The sequence below is a fragment of the Martes martes genome (assembly GCF_963455335.1).
Source record: "Martes martes genome assembly, contig: scaffold_138, whole genome shotgun sequence".
Taxonomy (NCBI): Eukaryota; Metazoa; Chordata; class Mammalia; order Carnivora; family Mustelidae; genus Martes; species Martes martes.
The window spans coordinates 40,457-64,001 of record NW_027666294.1 but is presented as its reverse complement, the minus strand read 5'-3'; the positions used below and the strand labels follow the sequence as shown (position 1 = coordinate 64,001).

The 23,545-nt window shown below is 37.0% G+C and overlaps 1 protein-coding gene across 1 annotated transcript in view; it reads left to right on the top strand.

Annotated features, from left to right (window-relative positions):
- LOC308338090 (intermembrane lipid transfer protein VPS13B-like) overlaps positions 1–18,657 on the top strand; it is a 112,956-nt gene extending 94,299 nt beyond the window's left edge. Inside the window, exons 9-10 of the mRNA XM_080831653.1 lie at positions 16,928–17,054; positions 18,425–18,657. Coding sequence (XP_080687779.1) covers positions 16,928–17,054; positions 18,425–18,583 — 286 coding nt within the window. The 3' untranslated portion in view covers positions 18,584–18,657. The remainder of the gene's footprint in view (positions 1–16,927; positions 17,055–18,424) is intronic.
- The last annotated feature ends 4,888 nt before the right edge of the window (positions 18,658–23,545 follow it).

The following is a 23,545-nucleotide window of genomic DNA, read 5'->3' as shown; positions in this document are numbered from 1 at the left end:
ATCTTTAGGTGGTGGGATCAAGCCCTGTGTCGGGCTCCGTGCTCAGCAGGGAGTCTGCTGGAGGTTCTCTCTCTCTCTCCCCCTCCACTCTCTTTCTCTCAAATAAAAAATATAAATGTATTATTACAGCCTTTCATTGTTAAGTGATTGAACATGCTCCTGAATAGGGGTGCAAATTTGAGTGAAAAATTTCCCACATTTCAGGAGAGGGATGCAGGCAACACTTCCAGCAGCTGGTCCTGCATGGAGGATCTGGTGCACACCTTACATGCACTACACCAGTCCTGATCTGTAAACATCACGTGGTAGGCGTCAGGGTCAAGTTCTAGCTTTCTTCTACTCCATTCAGTTTTCAGGTTCAGGAAGTTCAAGCTTACATAATTTATAGGTCATCTTTTTTTTTTTTTTCTTTTAAGATTTTATTTATTTACTTGAGAGAGAGAGAGAAAGAGAGGGCACACACACAGAGGGAGAGTAAGAGGCAGAAGAGCAGAAAACCCCGTGCGGGGCTCTATCCCAGTATCATGACCTGAGCTGGAGGCAGACATTTAACCGACTGAGGCACCCATGCATCCTTATACATTATCTTAAAAACTACATATTCTGTCAACAAAAAAGTTGGGCCTTATTTTCCTAGGAAACTTTATGACCATCTAGCCTTAACTCAGCTGTATCTGTCCTATTTATTCCTTTAATTCATTGAAATAAAGTTTGTTTTCTGTGTGTTTTAATAACTGAGTTTGAAATTCACAGTACACAAAATTAACCATTTGAAGTGCACAATTCACTGGTATTTTCTACATTCACAATATTATGTAACTACCACCCCTATCTATAACCGCCATCTCTGTCTCATTCTAAAATATTTTCTATAGCCTAAAGTAAAATCCCTTACCCATTAAGTACTTTCTTCTACATCATTCCCTTCTCTCCATGGTGCCTGGCAAATGGCAATTTGCTCTCTATTTCCATGGATTTATCTATTCTAGATATTTCGTATAAAAGGAATCATACAATAGGTGTTCTTTTGTGTCTGCCTTATTCACTTAACACAATGTTTTGGAGGTTTTTCCACATCGAAGCATGTGTCGATACTTCCTTTTTTTTATTTTTTTTAAGATTTTATTTATTTATTTATTTGTCAGAGAGAGAGAGAGAGCGCGCGCGCACAAGCAGGGGGAGCAGTAGGCACAGGGAGAAGCAGGTTCCCCACTGAGCAGGGAGCCCGATGTGGGACTGGATCCCAGGACCCTGGGATCATGACCTGAGCCGAAGGCAGGCACTTAACCAACTGAGCCACCCAGGCATACCATCAATACTTCATTTTTAGTTACTGTTAGATAATAATTCCACTGTAGGTAAATACCACAGTTCGTTTATCCATTCATCTGCTGATGGACATTTGAGCTGTTTCTGCTTCTTAGCCATTATGAATAATATTGCTGTGGATATTTATGTACAAGTTTCAGTACCTGTTTCAGTACCTGTTTTCAGGTATTAGGAATATATATCTAAGAATGGAATTTTATGGTCGTATGGTAATTCTAATTTTAACTTTTGAGGAGCTGCCAAACTCTTTTTCACAGCAACTGAACCATTTTACATTCCCACCAGCAATGCTCAAGGGTTCCAATCCCACCACATTCTCGCCAACATTACTTCTCTCTTTTTTTTTTTTAAAACTGTAACCATCCTATTGGGTATGGTTTAAATTTGTATGTCCATAATGATTAATGAAGTTGAGCCCTTCATGTGCTTTTTGGCCATTTGTATATCTTCTTTGGAAAAAATGTTTACTCAAGCCATTTGCCCATTTTTAAATTGAGTTGTTTTTTTGTTGATGATTTGTAAGAGTTCTTTATTTATTCTAAATGCTATATCCTTATCTGATATATAATTTATAAATGATCTTTTCTTGATAATGACCTTTGCACAGGTTTTTATAATTGATCTAAGAATCCATTGCTAGATCCAAGGTCATGAAGATTTATCCCTATGTTTTAATTTTTTTATTTGCATATAGTTGACACACAATGTTGTACTAGTTTCAGATGTACAACATAGTGATTCAGCTTTTCTGTATGCTATGCTGTGCTCACCAAAAATGTAACTACTATCTATCACCATACAGTACTGTTACAATGCCCCTACATTACCTGTGCTGTACCTTTAATTGCTTTTGTTTCCCTTGCCTTAGGAGACCTATCTAGAAAAATGCTTCTATGGCCCATATTGGAGATACTATTGCCTGTATTCTCTTCTAAGATTTTTATGGTTTTAGGTCTCACATTTAGGTCTTTTTTTTTTAAATTAATTTATTTGACAGACAGAGATCACAAGTAGGCAGAGAGGCAGGCAGAGAGAGAAGGGGAAGCAGGCTCCCCGCTGAGCAGAGAGCCCAATGTGGGGCTCGATCCCAGGACCCTGGGATCATGACCTGAGCCGAAGGCAGAGGCTTTAACCCACTGAGCCACCCAGGCGCCCCTCACATTTAGGTCTTTAATCCTTTTGAGTTTATTTTTGTATATGATGTCAGAAGGTAGTCCAATGTCATTCTCCTGTTGTTTAGTTGTCTCTGTACCATTTATTGAGGAGACTACCTTTTCCCCACTGTATGTTCTTGCCACCTTTGTCATAGATTGATTGACCATATAAGCATGGGTTTATTTCTGGGCTCTCTATTCTGCTCCATTAATCTGTGTGTCTGTTTTGTGCTGATAGTACGTACAGCTTTATAGTGTATCTTGAAATCTGGAATTGTGAACCCTCTAGCTTTGTTCTTTTTTCTCAAGATTGCTTTGACTACTGAGGGTTTTTTGTGGTGCCATACAAATTTTATTATTATTTGTTCTAGCTCTGTGAAAAATCCCTTGGAACTTTCATAGGATTGCATTGAATCTGTATATTGCTTTGGGTAATGTGGACATTTTAACAATATTAATTCTTCCAATCCATGAGCCTGGACTATCTTTTCATTTGTTTATATCTTTAGTTTCTTGAATCAATGTTTGATAGTTTACAGAGTACAGATCTTCAACCTCTTTGGTTAAATTTATTCCTAGGTATTTTCTTTTTAGTGACTTGTGTCTATGTTTTCTTCTGAGAGTTTTATGGGTCTAGTTCTTATAGGTTGTGGGTCTGTTTTGAGTGTTTGTGTGTATGTGTGTGTATGGTTTGAGGTAAAAGTCCAACTTCCTTCTTCTGCCTATGGATATACAATTGTCCCAGCACCATTTGTCCCAGCATCGAGACTGTTCATTTCACCATTAAGTGACCTTGGCATGCATATCAAAAATTAAGACTTAAACATCAGTTATATGCCATAGAATGTCTTTTACACAAGGAAAAAAAATGAAATAATTTCTGAAACGTTCCTGTCCCTTACAGAGCTCAGTGTCCAATCAAAGAATCAATAGTTAATTACCTATTAGAGTGCAGGGAGTAAAATGCTGTGGTAGACATAAGTATAGGATGTTTAAGATTACAGAAGAGCCACATCAAAATCAGGATGAACATCTTCCATGTACATAGGACATCGCAGACTAATAAATATGACAGACACATTACACAAGAAATCTAAAATTGACATAAGTACAAAATGGAAAATTTAAAGAAAGAAATGAGTGATTAACTCTGTGAGTGGGTTTTCAGGGAATGTCTCACAGAGTATACAACTTCTGAATTTGTTTCCAAGGAGTCTGAGTGGCAGGAGAAGTGAGGGGCATTTTGAACTAAGAAAGCAGTAGACCCAAAGGGTAGGAGTATGAAAATGTGGCATGTTTTACTCACTTCTGAACAGCCAGTACTTAATATCATGCTTGGCACATAATAGCTACTTAATAAAGAGTTGAGTGAATTAATGAAAGATTGAATGATACACGATTAAGGATAACCAGTAGATCAAGTAGCGGAATGTTTCTGAGAGATCCTGATTCAAATGAAGACAAGAGATTTTAGATCTGATATAGCCTAGTAGTGCTGATTAATCTTGCTAGAAATATGAGCAGAACCTTAACATGATCCTATTTTTGCGTTTCAATAGGGATTACAGGTAAAATTCAAAAGATACCAAAAGATACTCCGTGAAGAATAATTTGCTCCCTCTCTTGACCAATTTTAAATATAGCCTTTATAATGGTTTTCATTCATTCCTGCTGCACACTTTACTCAGCTTTTGTCTTTAATCAAAACGTGTTTCTGTGTTGGGGTAGAAGGGAGTTTCTGTATGTTGGGGGAGAAGGGAGTAGGGAAGTTAAGCATAAAAATGATCATATTTTAAAATTTGTAGATCTTTTCCTTCTAAAACCTCAATTTTGCAGTTTAGAGAATACATTAGGATTCGGTCATGGCAGCAGAACCACTGTAAGTATTCTAGCCTAAGGGGTTTATTTTAGGAATATGGCCTTGCTAAATTGTGGAAGAAGCTGTGAAGTAAGGATCTAAAGGGGACTGTGGATCAGAGACATGTCACAGGCCCGCCTAGCCACTGGAGGGACCCCGAGAGTTTGGGAGTGAAGTCCGTGGGAGGCTGTCGCCTTTATGGAGGGGGTGAGCCTGCATAGTCAGCAGGGCCAGTGGTCAGGAAAAAGAGTTGGTCACAGAATCGAGAAGAGGGATAGCAAGCTGGAATCTGCCGGCACCACTGAGTCGGATTTCGCTCTTTTACAAAGCATGACTTTGAGAGAATATTGGCCAGTATTTAGTTCCCTCATACCTCTAGATCTCATGCAATTTTCTCTCTCAATTCTGGACCATTCTTAGCAATTGTTACAGAACAAAACCACCATAAGAAACCAAGTTTCAGGAGGTTCCATGCCTTGTGCAGTGTCACTTAAAAGTAGAGCTAAGTATAGAATCCTGATTTGCTTCCTCTCATTCAACTCCTTTTCTTATACTTGGTGTTCTGGCGCCTTTCACTTAGACTAAAGTTCATTGTTAGTGAATCGCTTTTGTTTCTTTTTCTCTTAGCAGCCATTTTTACTGTCTAAGCGTATTTTATAGCCTGAGGAAATGAAGTTCTGAGAACTAAAATAAACTGTACCACTGTCCACAATATGCAGGTTACACACCTCGTCACTGTTGCCCTTTTACATGGTGATTGGCACTTGGATATATGTGAGGGGGAGGAGGCTGTGGTTTTTCTTCCGTACATATCAGCTAAGGGTGTCCTTGGCAAATTGAATAGGTGGCATATAGATAAAAGAACAGATCTGTCTTGGCCAGTCGTCTTCTTTGTTTCTTAGCACAGTTACTGACAGTAGGTACTCAAAAAATCAGAAAATATTTAAATAGAATATAATCATCACAGTAGTGTATCATAAAATTTTTAAACCCTCTATAATGTCAATTAATTTGTAGTTCTTACAGTCCCTAATATCATACTTTTTAGATGGATGGATGAATAGATAGATCGATAGATCAATAGATAGAAAGATAATAATGCCCTGATTGATCCAAAGCCTTAAATAACTAGGTTGCCTCCCTTCAACATTTTGTTTTTAAGTGAAGGATCCAAACAAGTTTATGTCAACATTTACTTAAAAGTATATGTACAAGACATAACTTCTACATATTATGCAGTATTATTCTGTGAGCACTGCACTTGGAACATTAATACATGTTGTTAAAGCTTTAAAAATGAAATAAAATAACATAATTCCCCTGCCTGTTTTTCCCTTAGTAGATTCCCATTGTTATTCTCAGTTTCTAATATCCTTTTCTGTGAGAAACATTCAGCAGTCCCCTGACTTCTCCCTCCTCCTTGAAGTTTTATTTTGAAGTTTTTCCTTGAAAAAAGAGCTATCAAGTAGAATTAGATGCAGGCATTCCAGACTATAGATATAAACAACTGGAAACTATGACCAGAGCTGTTAACAATTGAGTATCTCTGTAAAATTGAATTAGGTTGATATTTCAATATAGCTATACCCATAAGACCTTCTTTTAAAGACTGAAATGAATGTAATACTTGTGATCTCCATCACAAATATATTAACCATAGTTTTCATTTGTTTGTTTGGGGTAGATTTTGTTTAATTCTCCTTGTTTTGTTCAGAGAATGAAATATTTTAACATTATTGAATTTTGCCAAAATAAATTTGAACTAGCATTTTATTTGAATATACCTTTAAAATTATCTTCATTTCAGGTTGTAGTTCTTGTAGCATTATTCACAGATACTTTGTGTCTTTACAAGGTAATTGGGTCGCTACTGGAGGTTTCCACACCTGCCTGTTTTTTCCTTATCATTTTTCTTATCCTACCTTGTGATTCTTTTTAGTTATTTTTTTATGCTAAACTGAGCTGCACACATCCATCTTTGCAGCACCTAGCACAGGGCCTGGCTCAACAGTGGACACTCAGTCCATGTTCTCAAAATTTCACACAGTGAAATTTTGAATTTTGAATTTTTATCCCCAGGGGTACAGGTCTGTGAATCGCCAGGTTTACACTTTTCACAGCACTCATCATAGCATATACCCTCCCTAATGTCCATATCCCCCCCACCCTCTCCCGTCCCCCCTCCCCCCAGCAACCCTCAGTCTGTTTTTTGAGATTGAGTCTTTTATGGTTTGTCTCCCTCCCGATTCCATCTTCTTTCATTTTTTCTTTTCCTACCTACCCCCAACCCCCCCCACATCGCATCTCCACTTCCTCATATCAGAGAGATCATATGACAGTTGTCTTTCTCCGATTGACTTATTTCGCTAAGCATAATACCCTCTAGTTCCATCCACGTCGTCGCAAATGGCAAGATTTCATTTCTTTTGATGGTTGCATAGTATCCCATTGTGTATATATACCACATTTTCTTTATCCATTCACCTGTTGGTGGACATCTAGGCTCTTTCCATAGTTTGGCTGTTGTGGACATTGCTGCTATAAACATTCGGGTGCACGTGCCCCTTCGGAGCACCACGTTTGTATCTTTAGGATATATACCCAGTAGTGCAATCGCTGGGTCATAGGGTAGCTCTATTTTCAGTATTTTGAGGAACCTCCACACTGTTTTCCAGAGTGGTTGCACCAGCTTGCATTCCCACCAGCAGTGTAGGAGGGTTCCCCTCACTCCGCATCCTCGCCAGCATCTGTCATTTCTTGACTTGTTAATTTTAGCCATTCTGACTGGTGTGAGGTGGTATCTCCTTGTGGGTTGGATTTGTATTTCCCTGATGCCGAGTGATGTGGAGCATTTTTTCATGTGTCTGTTGGCCATCTGGATGTCTTCTTTGCAGAAATGTCTGTTCTTGTCTTCTGCCCATTTCTTGATTGGATTATTTGTTCTTTAGGTGTTGAGTTTGATAAGCTCTTTATAGATTTTGGATACTAGCCCTTTATCTGATATGTCGTTTGCAAATATCTTCTCCCATTCTGTCAGTTGTCTTTTGGTTTTGTTAACTGTTTCCTTTGCTGTGCAAAAGCTTTTGATCTTGATGAAATCCCAATAGTTCATTTTTGCCCTTGCTTCTGTTGCCTTTGGCGATGTTCCTAGGAAGAAGTTGCTGCGGTTGAGGTCAAAGAGTTGCTGCCTGCATTCTCCTCAAGGATTTGGATGGATTCCTTTCTCACATTGAGGTCCTTCATCCATTTTGAGTCTATTTTCGTGTGTGGTGTAAGGAAATAGTCCAATTTCATTTTTCTGCATGTGGCTGTCCAATTTTCCCAGCACCATTTGTTGAAGAGGCTGTCTTTTTTCTATTGGACATTCCTTCCTGCTTTGTCGAAGATTAGTTGACCATAGAGTTGAGGGTCTATTTCTGGGCTCTCTATTCTGTTCCATTGATCTGTGTGTCTGTTTTTGTGCCAGTACCATACTGTCTTGATGATGACAGCTTTGTAATAGAGCTTGAAGTCCAGAATTGTGATGCCACCAACTTTGGCTTTCTTTTTCAATATTCCTTTGGCTATTCGAGGTCTTTTCTGGTTCCATATAAATTTTAGGATTATTTGTTGTATTTCTTTAAAAAAATGGATGGGATTTTGGTAGGGATTGCATTAAATGTGTAGATTGCTTTAGGTAGAATAGACATTTTCACAATATTTGTTCTTCCAATCCATGAGCAGGGAACATTCTTCCATTTCTTTGTGTCTTCCTCAGTTTCCTTCATGAGTACTTTATAGTTTTCTGAGTACAGATTCTTTGCCTCTTTGGTTAGGTTTATTCCTAGGTATCTTATGGTTTTGGGTGCAATTGTAAATGGGACTGACTCTTCAATTTCTCTTTCTTCTGTCTTGTTGTTAGTGTAAAGAAATGCGACTGATTTCTGTGCATTGACTTTATATCCTGACACTTTACTGAATTCCTGTACAAGTTCTAGCAGTTTTGGAGTGGGGCCTTTTGGGTTTTCCACATAGAGTATCATATCATCTGCAAAGAGTGATAGTTTGACTTCTTCTTTGCCAATTTGGATGCCTTTAATTTCTTTTTGTTGTCTGATTGCTGAGCCTAGGACTTCTAGTACTATGTTGAACAGCAGTGGTGATAACGGACATCCTTGCCGTGTTCCTGACCTTAGCGGAAAAGCTTTCAGTTTTTCTCCATTGAGAATGATACTTGCGGTGGGTTTTTCATAGATGGCTTTGACAATATTGAGGTATGTGCCCTCTATCCCTACACTGTGAAGAGTTTTAATCAGGAAGGGATGCTGCACTTTGTCAAATGCTTTTTCAGCGTCTATTGAGAGTATCATATGGTTCTTATTCTTTCTTTTGTTAATGTATTGTATCACATTGATTGATTTGCGGATGTTGAACCAACCTTGCAGCCCTGGAATAAATCCCACTTGGTCGTGGTGAATAATCCTTTTAATGTACTGTTGGATCCCATTGGCCAGGATTTTCGTGAGAATTTTCGCATCTGTGTTCTTCAAGGATATTGGTCTGTAATTCTCTTTTTTGATGGGATCCTTGTCTGGTTTTGGGATCAAGGTGATGCTGGCCTCATAAAATGAGTTTGGACGTTTTCCTTCCATTTCTATATTTTGGAACAGTTTCAGGAGAATAGGAATTAATTCTACTTTAAATGTTTGGTAGAATTCCCCTGGGAAGCCGTCTGGCCCTGGACTTTTGTTTTTTGGAGATTTTTGATGACTGTTTCAATCTCCTTCCTGGTTATGGGTCTGTTCAGGTTTTCTCTTTCTTCCTGGTTCAGTTGTGGTAGTTTAGATGTCTCTAGAAATGTATCCATTTCTTCCAGATTGTCGAATTTGTTGGCCTAGAGTTGCTCATAGTATGTTCTTATAATTGTTTGTATTTCTTTGGTGTTGGTTGTGATCTCTCCTCTTTCATTCATGATTTTATTTATTTGCGTCCTTTCTCTTTTCTTTTTGATAAGTCTGGCCAGGGGTTTGTCAATCTTGTTACTTCTTTCAAAGAACCAGCTCTAGTTTCGTTGATTTGTTCTATTGTTTTTTTTTAGTTTCTATTTCATTGATTTCTGCTCTGATCTTTATGATGTCTCTTCTCCTGCTGGGTTTAGGCTTTCTTTGTCGTTCTTTGTCCAGCTCCTTTAGGTGTAGGGTTAGGTTGTATATTTGAGACCTTTCTTGTTTTTTGAGAAAGGCATGTACCGCGATACATTTTCCTCTCAGGACTGCCTTTGTTTTGTCCCACAGGTTTTGAACCGTTGTGTTTTCATTATCATTTGTTTCCATGAATTTTTTCAATTCTTCTTTAATTTCCTGGTTGCCCCATTCATTTTTTAGAAGGATGCTGTTTAGTCTCCATGTATTTGCGTTCTTTCCAAATTTCCTCTTATGATTGAGTTCTAGCTTCAGAGCATTGTGGTCTGTAAATATGCAGGAAATGATCCCAATCTTTTGATACCGGTTGAGACCTGATTTATGACCCAGGATGTGGTCTGTTCTGGAGAATGTTCCATGTGCACTAGAGAAGAATGTATATTCTGTTGCTTTGGGATGGAATGTTCTGAATATATCTGTGATGTCCATCTGGCCCAGTGTGTCATTTAAGGCCTTTATTTCCTTGTTGATCTTTTGCTTAGGTGATCTGTCCATTTCAGTGAGGGGGAGTGTTAAAGTCCCCTGCTATTATTGTATTACTGTTGATGTATTTCTTTGATTTTGTTATTAATTGGCTTATATAGTTGGCTCCTCCCATGTTAGGGGCATAGATATTTAAGATTGTTAGGTCTTCTTGTTGGACAGACCCTTTGAGTATGATATAGTGTCCTTCCTCATCTCTTATTATAGTCTTTGGCTTAAAATCGAATTGATCTGATATAAGGATTGCCACACCAGCTTTCTTCTGATGTCCATTAGCATGGTACATTGTTTTCCACCCCCTCACTTTAAATCTGGAGGTGTCTTCGGGTCTAAAATGAGTTTCTTGTAGGCAGCATATTGATGGGTTTTGTTTTTTTATCCATTCTGATATCCTGTGTCTTTTGATTGGGGCGTTTAGCCCATTAACATTCAGGGTAACTATTGAGAGATGTGAATTTAGTGCCATTGTATTGCCTGTAAGGTAACTATTACTGTATATTGTCTCTGTTTCTTTCTGATCTACTCCTTTTAGGGTCTCTCTTTGCTTAGAGGACCCCTTTCAATATTTCCTGTAGAGCTGGTTTGGTGTTTGCAAGTTCTTTCACCTTTTGTTTGTCCTGGAAGCTCTTTATCTCTCCTTCTATTTTCAATGATAGCCTAGCCGGATATAGTATTCTTGGCTGCATGTTTTTCTCATTTACTGCTCTGAATATATCATGCCAGTTCTTTCTGGCCTGCCAGGTCTCTGTGGATAGGTCTGCTGCCAATCTAATGTTTTTACCCTTGTATGTTACAGACTTCTTTTCCTGGGCTGCTTTCAGAATTTTCTCTTTGTCGCTAAGATTTGTAAATTTTAATATCAGGTGACAAGGTGTGGACCTATTTTTATTGATTTTGAGGGGCGTTCTTAGCATCTCCTGGATTTTGATGTTTGTTCCCTTTGCCATATTAGGAAAATTCTCTCCAATAATTCTCTCCAATATACCTTCTGCTCCCCTCTCTCTTTCTTCTTCTTCTGGAATCCCAATTATTCTAATGTTGTGTCGTCTTATGGTGTCGCTTACCTCTCGAGTTCTCTCCTCGTGGTCCAGTATTTGTCTGTCTCTCTTTTGCTCAGGTTCTTTATTCTCTGCCATTTGGTCTTCTGTGTCACTAATTCTTTCTTTTGCCTCATTTATCCTAGCAGTAAGGGCTTCCATTTTTGATTGCACCTCATTAATAGCTTTTTTTATTTCAACTTGGTTAGATTTTAGTTCTTTTATATCTTCAGAAGGGGCTTTTATCTCTCCGGAGAGGGTTTCTCTAATATCTTTTATGCCTTTTTCGAGCCCGGCTAGAACCTTGAGAATCGTCATTCTGAACTCTAGATCTGTCATATTAGCAACTTCTGTATTGATTAGGTCCCCAGCCTTCGGTACTGCCTCTTGTTCTTTTATTTGTGGTGAGTTTTTCCGCCTTGTCATTTTGTCCAGATAAGATTTGCTTTCTCCTCCTCTGGAATTCCGCTGTTCTTGGTGAGTGAAGTTGGTCTTGGCTGGGTTTCTTGTTGATCTTCTGGGGGAGGGGCCTGTTGTAGTGATTCTCAAGTGTCTTTGCCGCAGTCGGAATTGCACCGCCCTTGCCAGGGGCCGGGCTAAGTCATCCACTCGGGTTCGCTTTCGGGAGCTTTTGTTCCCTGAGTGCTTTCCATAGAGTTCCGGGGGACGGGAATGAAGATGTCAGCCTCCCAATCTGCGGCCCAGAGGAGCCAAGAGCTTGGGGTCCCACTCCTCAGTGCGCCCTCAGAGAAAAGCGCCCAACCACCCCACCTCCCTGGCCTGCGATCACACCTGGAGGAAAGCAGTCAATTGCTGGCACTTGGAGAAAAGCGCCTGGTTGCTTCCATCTCCGTGGCCTTCGGCCGCGCTCCAAGCCCACCCAGCCTGCGACCAGCACAAGGTAACCCCGGGCTGAGAGCTCACTCCTTGGCTTTGTCGCTGTAGCCGGCTTCCGCGCTCTAATACCTGCGAGCTCTGTGGCACTCAGACACCCGTGTCGTTTTGTGACCCTGCGGGACCTGGGGTTACACTGCCCCCGCCTGGGCTTCCCCCTGGTTTAGCCTTTGGAGCGATGTCCCTCCATGTAGCAGACTTTTAAAAGTCCTGATTTTGTGCGCCATTGCTCTGCCGCTTGCCGGGAGCCAGCCCCTCCCCCCGCAGTCTGCCTTCCCGTCGCTTTGGATTCACTTCTCCGCAGGTCCTACCTTTCAGAAAGTGATCGATTTTCTGTTTCTAGAATTGTTGCTCTTCTTCTCTTCGATTTCCCGTTGGATTTGTAGGTGTTCACAATGGTTAGATCAGCTATCTAGCTGATCTGCTACCCGATGTCGTCTCAGCCTGCTACTTCTCCGCCATCTTGACTCTGGGATGTGTCTTTTTTTTTTAATAGTTTATTCCTTTTTTATTGCTGAGTGCTATTCCATGATATGGATGTACTCTAATGTGGGGTGTTTTTTTTTATGTTATCTTAGTCACCATACAGTACATTATTAGTTTTTGATGTAGCATTCCATGATTCCTGGGAAATTTCTTTACATTAGGCCAAGTCTAATACCTAATGGCAAGAATGAGCTACCCATGCAAATACTCCTGGAGTGCTTGTGTCAAAAGTGTTCTCGCAGAGCAGAGATCTTTGAGTAGAAATCAGTTTTGCACACTTAAGACTATGGCTGGCTGGGAGGAAAAGAATAATAAGGAAGGTTTAGCGGAGGGAAGGGACTAAATTGTGAATGGCCTTATTGGTCAAAGAGAGTTTGGATTTTATTTTAACTGCATTAGATCACTGGATAGTGTTTCATTTGGAGAAAAAAAAAAAACCAAAACACCAAAATAGGTTTAAACTCTTAATTATATATTTGATTTTTAAATTATAAACAATTCATATTATCTTCAGGAACCTTCTGTCGAGGCAGCTGGCTGTCTTAGTTAAGTGCGTGACTCTTGATCTTGTGTTTTGTGAGTTTGAGCCCCACATTGGGTATAGAGATTGCTTAAACAAATAAACTTTATAAATAAATATTCTTTATCTAAAACTAAGAAGAATCTCTACAAATAAGTACAGTTAATAAAATTATAACAGCTTTCAAATTAGTAGACTGTTTATAATAAATGGCTGTGAATATTACTGTTTTTTATATTGAAGAATAACCGCTGCAAGGGGTTTACCATAACAAGACTTAAATAAGTATCTTCTGTTCACGTATCTTCTATCTGAAGCTCGACTGTAAAGCCATACCAAGAAAGTCTTCATGTTCAATACAAACTGTTTGATGCACACACAGACCATCTAGCACTTTTTATTCTTTTTAGTGGAATATTTTGGAACCCTTAGTACCGTTTTTCCTATTTATATATGATCTTTCATAATATGCAATTTTTGAAATAGGATTCTTAAACTGCTTTAATATTTCCCATAGTGTCATTCCAAAATGTATGAAAGATGGGTGGAAGAACCTGAGCATTATTTTGCTGAGCCCAGGAAAAATGACCACAGCCTTCCTAAACATGTATTTTCTTGAGTACGGGGTGGCACGTTCCTATGCATTCTTGCATACTAACAATTTCAGAGAACAATACTTTTCCTTATTTACCATCTGCTGTTCTCAGAGATTAACTAAATAGTTTTTGTTAACATATATGATTACTTTCCTGTTACTTGTTAAGCACTTTATGATTGTCAATTTTTTTTATCCTCATACAGGGTTTTATAAATTTCTGTGGGTTTAAGATTCATTTTTTTAAATTTTATTTATTTATTTGTCAGAAAGAGAGAGAGCACAAGCAGGGGGAGCGGGAAAGGGAGAAGCAGGCTTCCGCTGAGCAAGGTGCCTAATACGGGACTGGATCCCAGGACTCTGGGATCAGAGCCTGAGCCAAAGGCAAACGTTTAACTAACTGAGCCACCCAGGTGTCCCAATTTCTGTGTGTTTAATGCTCTATGTTAGCTGACAGGTACAAATAACTGTTCCATTTCCATGTTTCTATGGACAGTGTAGAAATACATTAAATCACTTTCCGGGTATACCAGAGAAATGTTTCTTCCACAACTCTCCTAACGTCCTATATCTTAGCATACTATAGATCATCTGTTCTCTCTAGCTGGTTTTACTATCTTTCTTTCATCATAGGTGATCAGCTCTTTGACCAAGAGATACCTGATTGTGAATTTTATTGTATTTATCTGAACTGGCACTCATTACACTTCTGGAATCCATGGGCTCTTACATTTCATCAGTTCTGGAGAATTCTCAGCCATTAACTCTCTGATACTGTTCCTTTTCCTTACTTTCTATTCTCTCTTTTTGGAATACAAATTAAATATGTTGGACCTGCCCCTCCGTGTCTCTTAACTTTTCTTTTAAACTTTCCATTTTAAAATTTACTTTAGCACATTCCTGGAATTTTCTTAAATGCATATTCTAGTTTATTATTGATTTTTTTTTTCTTGAGCTGTATGTAAAATGCAATTTACCCATGTATTATGTATTTTATTTTAGTGAGTCTGTTTTTCATTTCTGGAAAAATTTAAAATTTTAAGTCCTATTCTCTTATCTAGTAAAACATGGTGATTTTTTTGAGTATCTATTTCTTTTGAAGTATTTCAATCTATAAAAACCTTTAATGATTTAAAAAACATATATGATTACCTCAAAGACTTACAAGAAATAACACAAAAGAAAATGTTATGTACAAGAAAACTATAATTTTAGAGGACTATTGACTTAAATTTTTTTAATTTTTTTTTTTTATTTCTAAGGTCATAGGTCTTTCATATGTTGTGTTACTGATTTAATTCATCACATAATAGGGAAAAATATGATATGTATAAATACTCTTTTTTTCCCCCATTGGGTGTTTTCATTAATATTTGCTCTTATTTGGTTTCCTGCTGTCTTTTCCATTTTAAGGTATTTTTAATACATCATATATTTTAACATTCCCCTGTGAGAGCACATCAGATGTTACATGTTTCTCACATTGACCATTTTATGGAACTTGAGCTATTAAGCTATAATTATGGTGTCTCTCAGGATCATAACCTTTCCTCTGTATTCACAAATTTTAATACTTCTTCCTATTACCCTCCATTCACCAGATCTCTTAATTCTTTAAAATTGACTTTCTTGAAATCCAATACTTATGTGTCACAGAACCAGATGATCCAATTTGCTTTTTTGGCAGACACCATGTAAAGCTTTGCCCATTGCAAATTTGAGCAGAAGATACTAGCACTTTCTACTTTCTAGACTACTCTGGTAGAAAAGGATGTAGAAGGACTTGAGTTCATCTGGGCTTTTTCATGAGATAATTTATGCCAGTTCTCTCATCTCAATTTATCACTATATAAGTGAATAGTAGAGACATATTCATAAGGAATAGTTGATGGTTCCAAGAAACTTTTGAGGTACAGATTGCTAGGAAAACATAGAACTATATTATTTCATAAAATGAAAACTTAGATTATGGATAGGGAGACTTGAAGAACTGTACTAGCACAAGCTTTAGTTTCTCAACAGTGTTTTCCAGTTTCATCTTCTACCATGTATGCAGTACTTCCTTTGAAGTCATTAGCATTTAGCAATTTTGAATGTAAAGTAGAAATATTGTACTAAGTAAGTGATCAAAGATGAGAATGTATAAGGAAAAATTAAAATAGAGACCAAATGCTATTCTTTTGCCAGGCCCAACAATGGAAACTTTGTTCCCATTAGGTGGCCTTAGCATAGCCCCTGATCCTCATTTCCTTGTAGGTAATATGGGGCTGGTAATGAATTTAACTTCACATACATGGTTGTTGTGAAGAATAGTTCGATATCAAAGTCACAAAAGCTATTTCATGAACCATATATGCAGTAATAATCCATGAGCTGAGATGGTTCTAAGAGCTTAAAAAAGGAGGTCATTCAGAGATTAAGAGGAGATGCTTATGAACCTGATAGGTTCAGAAGATGGCAATTGTCAACTAGGTCAGAAATAGGAAAAATAGGAAATTAAAAATCATCCTAAAATAGGAAGGTTATTATTGGTAATAAAAGATTAAACTATTTGTAAGAACAAAAGGAATTAAAAACCAAGTAATTTGTTGAAGGGATGTGACTAATATGAAATTAAGTACATCTGGATTTCTTGGTAGTTTTATGCTATCTTTTATTAATCTGAAGTTACGAATTGAAGTATGAAACTATGACTATAAAATGTACAAATAAACACTCTCAAAATAATAATGTAATTTTGTCATACTTGTTTGTAGTGAAGACTTACACAAATTTTTTTTAATTTTTTAATTTTTTCATTAACATATAATGTATTATTAGCCCCAGGGGTGCAGGTCTGTGAATCACCAGGTTTACATACTTCACAGCACTCACCATAGCACATACCCTCCCCAATGTCCATAACCCCACCACCCTCTTCCTCCCCGCCCCCAACCAGCAACCCTTAGTTTGTTTTGTGAGATGAAGAGTCTCTTATGGTTTGTCTCCCTCCCGATCCCATCTTGTTTCATTTATTCTTTTCCTACCCCCAAACCCTCCACATTGCATCTCCCCTTCCTCATATCAGGGAGATCATATGATAGTTGTCTTTCTCCGATTGACTTATTTTGCTAAGCATAATACACTCTAGTTCCATCCACATCGTTGCGAATGGCAAGATTTCATTTCTTTTGATGGCTACATAGTATTCCATTGTATATATATAGCACATCTTCTTTATCCATTCATCTGTTGATGGACATCTAGGTTCTTTCCATAGTTTGGCTATTGTGGACATTGCTGCTATAAACATTTGGGTGCACGTGCCCCTTTGGAAGGACTTATATAAATTTAATGAAAAGAATCCTTGAAAAAAATGAAATCACTAATAATTTTTTACTTTATTTCTTAGCATACGGCGACATCAAGAAAGAAGAGCAATTCTGACTCCCATTTTAACAGATTTTTCTGTCCGAATTACTGGAGCACCTGCTATCATTTTCACCAAAATAATTTCTCCAGAAAATATGCACACTGAGGTGAGAACTTAATTTAGGTTTCATCTTAGCCTATATAATGGAATAGCTTCTCTTTGTATATTAGGGATTTTTTTTAGCTTTATGCACAGGATGTCAAATTGCTTATTATTAATGTTATTATTGTAACCAAAGATTAATGAATACTTTTTAATACTGTTATTGCCTTTCATGTAGTTATTTAATCCTCATAACAATCAATTGACTTCTTCTCTCTTTTTATTATTTTTTTAAAGATTTATTTATTTTAGAAAGGGAAAGAGCACACGTGTGTGCAAGAGGAATAAAATAAGAATTCTAATTATAATAAGTAAATACAGGGAACTTGTTGTGGGGAGAAGGTTATTTAACCCAAAAAGCAAAAGGAATATTCATTTCCAACATACTATTCTTTATAGCTGTGTTAAAATCTATCCTAAGCTGTGTAGTTTGCATTGGGACCCATCATAAGACTCCTTAAATCCATTCCCTTCGATGACCCTAGTAAGAAGAAGGTTCTTTGGACATTTCCAAGCATTTGAACATTGTCCACATTCTCTTCCTGACAGGAGGCAGAACTTCTGCTTATTAAGTGAAACTTGGGGTCTGGTTTTTTTCTTCTTTTTTCCCTCCCTGAATGGTTTTCCAGTGATGAATGTTGAAGTGACTCAAGTTACGCAGAACAGCATCAGTTAAACGTGGACGTCTACATGATGCAGCCAAGATTTTAGCAGCTCGAAGAAGAAGTGAAATTAATTAGTCTAGCTATCTTTGGCTTCAGCACTATTTTGTTATAAATCATTTGGAGTGTATACTTTGGAGAATACTCAACCATACCACTTGTGATTGTCATTCCTTGCCCACAATTGGCCTGTTTACATCTGTCTGCCCAACAAGATTATAATCTCCTCAAGAGCAGGTTGCCATTCAAAGCTAACCTTCCTCTTTGTGCTATCCCTAGCAGCTGAGTATACTGCATGTTACTTAGGAGATACTCAGTAAATATTTATTAGTTTGAATGAATGAACAGGATTATGCTAAAGAATTACATCATCACTTACATATGGGAATGATGTTAGTAGTTTGAGGTATAAAAAAGCCAAATATATATGAAATGGTAAAAAAAAAAAAATTGTGTTTGTGTTGTTAGTTTGTTTCCCTGCAACCAGTGCATGGCCCAGCACACAGCAGGACCTCATAAATGTTTATTAAATTAATCCATTAAACTATGTGGAGTGGCTGTGCTCTCCATTTCTGCTATTCTCGTTAACATATGAACTTGAGTCCGGGGAGAATTCATCAACATGGTAAAGGTCAAATAAGTAAGAATGATAAATTATCATCTAATGGCTATCATGTATCTTTATCTGTATTCAACTTTTTTTTTCCTTCAGGAGATTTTAGTGTGTGGCCATTCCTTGGAAGTGAATATAACCACAAACCTGGACTTCTTCCTAAGTGTGGCTCAAGTTCAACTCTTACATCAGTTAATAGTAGCAAATATGATTGGACTGGAACCATCAAGCAAGGCCACAGAGGTAACTATTACCTGATTTTGATTAGTTTTACTGCATCTCTCCCAACTTTACATTCATAATAGGAAAACTATAATTAAATACTTTCTGCTAATTATTCTGTATTTAATTTTATTCAAAGTATGGTCATAAATTACTTTTAGATTGGTGTTCTTTATTTTTGAAATTTGTTTGTTCTCTTTTCCTGTCATGGTCCTTTGCAAAATTGCTGTGGCCTAGCCTCAGAAAAGCCTCTTAAAAATATGGTTTTAGTATCCTGCTTCAATTTTTTAAAGTACAACACAAGAAACCTGGTATAGCTTTCACTTACTCAGATACATTACAGGGCTAGGGCCTCTTTTGGAAGTGACCTTTGTGATAGTGCTATGGGAATATCTTCAATAAATAACTTCCAAAGCATTCGATTCCCATGCTCAGTGAAGAATGGACACAATCATAAAAGTTGAATGTCTGCCTAGAATTTTAATTTTGATCTGGTGTTCATTGGAAGCCTACATTGAAACCACAAAGCATGTCAGCATGAAACAAAGAAAACTGCTTATTAGATGCTTTTCAAGATATGTTTTCTTTGCTTTTTATTTCCATACTTCTATAATGCTATCTGTACTTAGAATATATCTCCTGTAAAAACTCAAGTGAAGAAGCCATTCTTCTATGAAATAGACATTGGTTTTATTTTTGTCAAGAGTTATACAGAAGGCTGAGTTCTACTTATTAAGAAGGAAAGGAAGAGGTGTTCTTTGAGAGTTCCTAGATGCTAGGCAGTGTGCCAGGCATTTTCATGTAAATTAACTCATTGTATCTTTTGAGTGTGATATCACAACCACTTTGTGAGGTTCATATGGACATCATTATCATCTTACATATTAGGGTCTTGGGGCTCAGAGATGGTAAGTGACCTGCCTGAAATCATTCATACATAGCTAAAAAATGGTGGAAGTGAAATTTTAATATTTAAGTCCTTCAAGTCAGTGCGGTTTCCATTCTATCACAGTGTGTGGATTATAACTATTACATTAATCTCTCTGTCTTCTTTATTTAAAAAAATATTTAAAAATGATAAAGCTTTTAACTTTTATAAATGAAGATTCTCTGACAGACCATCTTTTACCACCCATGATTTCTGTTTGCTCAGTATCTCTTTTTTTCTCTTTTGTTTTGTTTTGGGGGGAAAGGAGTGACAGGGGAGAGGGAAAGGGAGAGGGAGAATTTTAAGAGGGCTTCACGTCCAAGATGGAACCCAGTGTGGGGCTCGGTCTCATAACCCTGAGATCATGACAGGAGCTGAAGTCAAAAGATGCTTAACCGACAAGCCATTCAGGCACCCTTTGCTCAGTATCTTTTTTAGAAGGGCTATAGAGCTATGTCCTCTCTAAAATATCAGGATTTTTCTAATATATGTTAGATCATCCATAAGGATGTAATTATATGACCTGAAAGTAAATAGAGCACAAAATATTTCCCCATGGCATTTTCAATGAGGTTCTTAAAGCAAATTGGGTTGGAAACAATATTTTACATTCCTAAATTATTTGTGCCAAGTTTATGAATCAGTGAAATCGAATTCATCAGTGAAATAGAATTCATAGATTTCTGATGTGTTTTAGGAATTTATACAACTTAGCAAATTTGTTGTTAACTCTTTACCTACTTTTGGCAATTAGGAGTAAAGCTACTATAAACATTTATCTGCAGACTTTTGTGGGGACATAATTTTTCAGCTCCTTTGGCAGATAAAAAGGAGTGTGATTGCTGGATCATATGATCAGAATATGTTTAGTTTTATAAGAAACCGCCAAACTGTCTTCCAAAGTAGCTTGTACCATTTTGCATTCCCACCAGCACTGAAGGAGGGAGTTCCTGTTGCTCCACAACCTTACCAACGTTTGGTGTTTTCAGTGGTCTGGACCTTGAACATTTTATTAAGTGTGTAATGGTATCTTTTATTGTTTTAATATGCATCTCCCTGATGATATATGAAGTGGAGCATCTTTTCCTATGCATATGCTTATTTCCCATCTGCATAGCTTCTTTGGTCAGGTGTCCATAAAATTCTTTGCCTCATTTTTTAATTGGGTTGTTTTCTTACTGTTGAGTTTTAAGAGTTTCTTTGTATATTTTGGATAACATCCTTTATCAGATGTGTCTTTTGCAAATAGTTCCTCCTAGTCTATGGTTTGTTATCTAATTCCCTTGATACTATCTGTCACAGAGCAGAAGTTTTTAATTTAATTGTTTCTTTCATGGATCATGTCTTTGGTGTTGTATCTAAAAAGGCATCACCATACCCAAGATCATCTAGGTTTTCTCTTATGTTCTCTTCTAAGAGTTTTATAGTGTGTGTTTTACATTTAAGTTTATGATCCATTTTGAGTTCATTTTTCTGAAGGGGTTAGATCTGTATGTAATTTTTTTTTTTTTGCATGTAAATGTCTAGTTGTTCCAGCACCATTTGTTGAAGAGACTGTCTCTGTTCCTTTGCATTGCTTTTGCTCCTTTGTCAAAGATCATTTGACTGTATTCATGAGGATCTATTTCTGGCCTCTCTGTTGTGTTCCATTGACCTATTTGCCCATTCTTTCACCAGTCCACACTATCTCGATTACTGTAGTTTTATAGTAAGTCTTAAGGTATGGCAGTGTTAGTCCTCCATTTTTGTTCTTCTCCATTATTATATAAGCTAGTCTGGTTCTTTTTTTTTTTTTTTTAATTTATTTATTTGTTAGAGAGAGTGAGCACAGGCAGACAGAGTGGTAGGCAGAGGCAGAGGGAGAAGCAGGCTCCCTGCTGAACAAGGAGCCCAATGTGTGACTGGATCCCAGGATGCTGGGATGACCCGAGCTGAAGGCAGCCGCTCAACCAACTGAGCCACTCAGGCGTCCCTAGTCTGGTTCTTTTGACTCTGAAAACTTTAGAATCAGTTTGCCAATAGCCATTAAATAACTTTCTTGAATTTTGATTGGGATACATTGAATCTATTGATCAAGTTGAGAAATGACATTTGACAATATTGAATCTTCTTATCCATGAACATGGAATATCTCTCCACTTACTTAGTTCTTTGATTTCATTTGTCAGAGTTTCCTTATATAAATCTTGTATGTATTTTGTTGGATTTTACCTAAGTATTTCATTTTTTGGTATGGTAATATAAATGCTATTGTGCTTTTAATTTCAAATTCCACTTGTTCATTGTTAGTATATAGAAATGTAATGTGATTGACTTTTGCACTTTAACCGTATATCCTGCAACCTTGCTATAATCACAGTTTTCATGTTGATTCATTCAGATTTTCTACATGGACAGTCCTGCCATCTGTAAACAGAAAGAGTTCTTCTGTCCCAATCTGTAATAATTTTATTTTCTTTCCTTGCCTTATTTTACTAGCAAGGACTTCCAGTATGTAGAAAAATAGTGGTGAGAAAGAACATATCTGATCTTAGTGGGAAAGTTTCAGGTTTCTCACTGAAGGATTTTTGTAGGTAATGTTTACCAAGTTGAGGACATCTCTGTCTATTCCTAGTTTACTGAGAGCTTTTATCATGAGTGGGTTTGGATTTTGTCAGATGCTTTTTATGCATCCATTCATATGATCATGTGATTTTTTTTTCATTTTAAGTTTGTTGTTGTGATGGATTACATTAATTGAGTTTTAAATGTTAAACAAGCCTTTCAATACTTGGGATAAATCCCACTTAGTGTAATATGTAATTCTTTTTATACATTGTTAGATTATATTTGCTAGTATTTTGTTGAAGATTTTGTTTCTTTGTTCATGAGAGATATCAGTCTGTAGTTTCCTTTTCTTAAAATGTCTTTTTCTGGTTTTGTTATTAAGGCAATGCTGGCCCTGTAGATTAAGTTAGGAAATATTTCTTCTGCTTCTGTCCTCTGAAATAGATTGTAGAGAATTGGTATAATTTCTTCCTTAAAGGTGCTAGAAATCATCAGTGAACCCATCTAGGCCTGTTGCTTTCTTTTTTGGAAGGTTATTAATTATTCCTTCAGTCTCTTTAATAGATGTAGGCCTATATTTATTTGTGGTTAACTCTTTATCTACCCACTTTTGGCAATTAGATCCTCTGTTTCTCCTTGTGTGAGATCCTCTGTTTCCTCTTGTGTGAGTTTTATCTGATTGTTTTTCAAGAAATTGGTCCATTTTCTTGAAATGGTTATCAAATGTATTGGCCTGGAATTGTTTATAATATCCTTTTATTATCCTTTTAATTTCCATAGGATCTGTAGTGATGTCCCTCTTTCAGGTCTGATATTAGTCATTTGATTCCTTTCTCCTTTTTTTAGTTAGCCTGATTAAAGGCTTTTACTGATTTTTGCTCTAATTCTTATTAATTCTTTTCTTCTGCTTATTTTGAATGGTGATGATATTTCCAGACAATCTTTGACAAAGTTTTATTTGAAAGATTAATTTTAAAACTTATTCAAGAATGTGGTGGGTGATTTTTATTAGTAGAGGAAACATTTACACTATAAACAAAGGGGGAGAAAGATGGAAAAGTCTTTGGAAATAGAAGTGAAAAACAGTGGAACAATCTAAGGAGTATTGCTAAAGCCAAGATTTAATATTAATTTTGATTGTATGGACAACTAACACAAACTTTCAAATACATATTTAAGGAGAGGAACTTCAGGCAATAAAATGACCAGCTTGATAGTTCAGGCAAATTGTCTCTCATGTTGATCAAAACTTTTCCAATGTTTTCACTCTGAAAAATGTACTCTACATAGGTGAGGCCACTGGATCAATCAGCCTGTATTTGTATTCTTTGATTTTCATTTGTCCCTTTAGAGTGTTATGACTTTCATGATTGCTGGCTTCCAGAATTATTTCTCTTTTTTAAATTATTGTTTTCTCTATACATACTATGATAGGCCAAGAAAGAACATAAGAGAAATAAACATTTAATATTCAAAAACCCAAAGTGCATTGCATATGTACAAAGTACATGTCTTTTCATACT